Source organism: Aspergillus pseudotamarii (assembly GCF_009193445.1).
Source record: "Aspergillus pseudotamarii strain CBS 117625 unplaced genomic scaffold BDV38scaffold_39, whole genome shotgun sequence".
NCBI lineage: Eukaryota > Fungi > Ascomycota > Eurotiomycetes > Eurotiales > Aspergillaceae > Aspergillus > Aspergillus pseudotamarii.
This window is the reverse complement of record NW_022475053.1, coordinates 315,510-318,573: the sequence shown is the minus strand read 5'-3', so window position 1 is coordinate 318,573 and position 3,064 is coordinate 315,510. Positions and strand designations below refer to the sequence as shown.

General features: G+C 52.7%; 1 protein-coding gene across 1 annotated transcript; it reads right to left on the bottom strand.

Moving 5' to 3' along the window:
• Nucleotides 1–248: 248 nt before the first annotated feature.
• Nucleotides 249–2,579, bottom strand: BDV38DRAFT_124229 (uncharacterized protein). The gene is made up of 2 exons (XM_032051166.1): nt 2,401–2,579; nt 249–2,333 (listed from the first exon to the last, which is right to left on the bottom strand). The coding sequence occupies exon 2, from the start codon at nt 2,322–2,324 to the stop codon at nt 555–557; it is 1,770 nt and encodes a 589-aa protein (XP_031911959.1). The 5' UTR covers nt 2,325–2,333; nt 2,401–2,579; the 3' UTR covers nt 249–554.
• Nucleotides 2,580–3,064: the final 485 nt, after the last annotated feature.

Genomic DNA, 3,064 nt, shown 5'->3' with positions numbered 1-3,064 from the left:
TAACAGCACCGTTCCATTCTTCATACGATTACTATCATATTTTATATATCGAATATGGTACATTTTTCATCTCAACGTCTAATCCAGAAGATGAAGAGTTTACTCGAAAAGTACTGGTCCAATATGGGCAACTAGTCTTGCAACTGGAACTTTGGACAATGTGTATAGGAATGGCAGATATCTGTTGAAGCAAGGACACATTTCCTTCAAATTGTTGCATGGCCGACGACTTGAAGGGTCCTGACTGTGTTGACGCCTTTGAAATAGTTGTTCAATGCCTTTTCAGATAACATTGACTTTGAATGATTGCATAGTGGCTAGATATCTGGTGATATATCAGGACCAAAAAAATGTACACCTGGTCTAGATTATCCCTGAGCAAAGTGAGAAATTAAAGAGGCCATCGTAGATGATGCAATTCCAAGTCTTATTTTTACATCTTCCTCATCCAGTTGGATATTAAGCAAAACATAGCCAGCGCCGAGTAAATCGTAAACCACAACACCACAGTAGTATACCTGCATAACCAAATCACACGAGACCCACACTATGCGTTACGCCATGTCATCTGCATCATGATGGTGGGTGTTTTCATTATCGGACGCGTGGAATGCGTCCCCAAACGCCGAGTTTTCCAGGTCCGGAAGATCTAGCACTTCGTTCTGCTCCGTATAGGCCGCCAGTGCATCACCCGCACTGTCCATATTAGTAAAGTCAAAGTTGGCCCCGTCCAGACCATTGTCTCCCCCTGTGTTCCCAGGCGTCAACCCCTGTATTCCGCTGCCTGGCGTTTCAATTCCATGGAGAGGGCCATCGCCAACGACAGGCTTGTCGCCTAGGTCCTTCTTCTCATCGTTGACCATCACCCAATCCCCAGTTTCGCCCGCGGCGGTATTCGCCGGTGGAGCAATGCCCATGTCCATCTCAACGTCCATACCGGGCATCGTCACACTCTGCTGGGGCACAGCAGCTGTTGTCTGCAGTTGTGCAGCGGCATTGACCCCAGGGACCTCGGAGGTACCTGGTACATTTGTCGGTGCTGCTAGTTCTTGAGCGGTGGGCACACCTCCTTGAACGGGGCCGGAGGGAGGTGGCGAGCCAAACTGATCGAGGAGATGGCTATCTGCGTGCTCCATGTCGATATCGCCATCTGCAGGAGCTTCGATCTTCTGTTCAGGTTCAATCTTTTCTAACAGGCCACCTTTTTGGACGCAAGAAACCTTGGGTTCAGGCACAATCTGCTTTTTCCATGAGGTTTCCAACTCCTTGACCACCTCATCCACTCTGTACTTAGCCTTGGGCTCGGAAGCAGGTGGTGTTTGAGTCTCATCGCCTTCGGCGGGGATCTCAATGCGGCCTTCGAGTCTCCAAATTTCAGTCCCTGTGGCGGTCGGATCTGCCGCTGCTTCCCGGAGTCGGAGTTCCGCGTCTTTCAGCAATGAGGTACGGTTAAACTCCTCCATCCGGCGCGCATGCCGCTTCTTCAGCTTCTCAATCTCGGCAGTCATGTCCGCCACCTTCTTCGCAACACGGTCGGCAAACTCTTCCGCCTTCGCAGGCTCCATCTTGGTAGCCTGGGCAGAATCGGCCGCATCTTTGGATTCCCCACTAGTAGGTCCGGAAGGTGCATCGAAGAAGCCCGCTGTCAACGATTCCAACTCCCCTTTGCGACCCAATCCAAGAGAGACGGGGGTAATCTGGCTGATGGCGTACGGTGAAGCAAAGATCTCTTCCATCCATTCGTGGTGTTGCTGATATCTCATCTTACTCACTTCCCGTGGGGTAAGAAGATCCATCATATCACCTGCGGAAACATCCTCATCCTCGAGAGCGAAGTCGGCAGTGGCGGCGTTCACTGCAGCCGACGAAGCGCGGTGTCCACGGGGCGCCTTGGCCGGTGCTCCTCCTGTCGGAGCGGGCACACCTGAACCAGGCTGGGGATAGAATGGTTGACGACCAACCATCGCACTCGGATATGCTGGTGGAACTTGCGCAAAACCCTGCGGGGCAACCTGTGGGGGGAAATTGATCGTCGGCCAGTTATTGCGGTCGTGCAGCATAAAGTCTTTGCGGGCAAGCTGGCCTTGGCTTTGCAAGAAACGACGTTGGCCGAGCATGCTTTGGACTTGAGGGAGCACATGAATTCTATTGGCCGGGATATGCTCGGTAGGAGGTGCTCTTGAGTAGTGAACGATCCATAACGACGGGTCGGGCGGGGGCATGTTTGGGTTGGGGTTCTTCGAAGGTAGCAACCGGTAGCGTCTGCGGCAATGGATCGCCATTGTCTCGTTTGGCGGGTGGTAGCCGCTGCGGTGCAGCCACATCTCCACCAACTGATGCGCTCTCATGTCAGTCATTATCTTGGCCACCGGGAAGCAGGTCATTAGAGAACGGGTCTACCTACGTAACCGCGGGCTTCGAAGGTGAACGCCTGTTCGACATCGGCCCACACGTAACCATCGCTGGCGAAGTTCGTGCCCAAATGATTCAGGGGCTGCCAGGTGAGCATGACCGTCCCATCTTGAGGTCCATCCAGGAAGGTCCAATGCATCGGCTGCGCCTCCCGTACAATCTTAGGCGCACCAAGGAGGTATTCAACAACGGTGTCGGTGGGCATCATATGCATCAGCGGGAATCGGTGTCGCGACACCAGGTGCATATGCGGCAGCTGTGGTAGTCGAAATCCAGGTTAGACATTTGGCCTGTAACATTGCATTGAGACTTGGATCAGTAGATTGGCCTACCAACTGCCCGGGGACACGGGTCGCTGGGTCGTCCATTGTGAAAAGACGCCGTCGCAATCGGTGAGAAGAATGTTAACGCTCTCGCAAGGAAGCCAAAACCCTAGATAATAAGTAACAGGGAATGCATCCGAGACGGAAATTTCAAACGGTCGGAAAGAGATAGTGAAATGAATGGACGCAATGAGCAAATGCCTTTGCGAACGCGACGCGGAAATTTGAGGTTCCTTTCCCCGAGAAGCTGAGAGTCACGGTGGACGGTTCGGGAGGTGAAACCGGCCTGAAGCGCATATTTGACACCTGAGATATGAGGCATATACCAG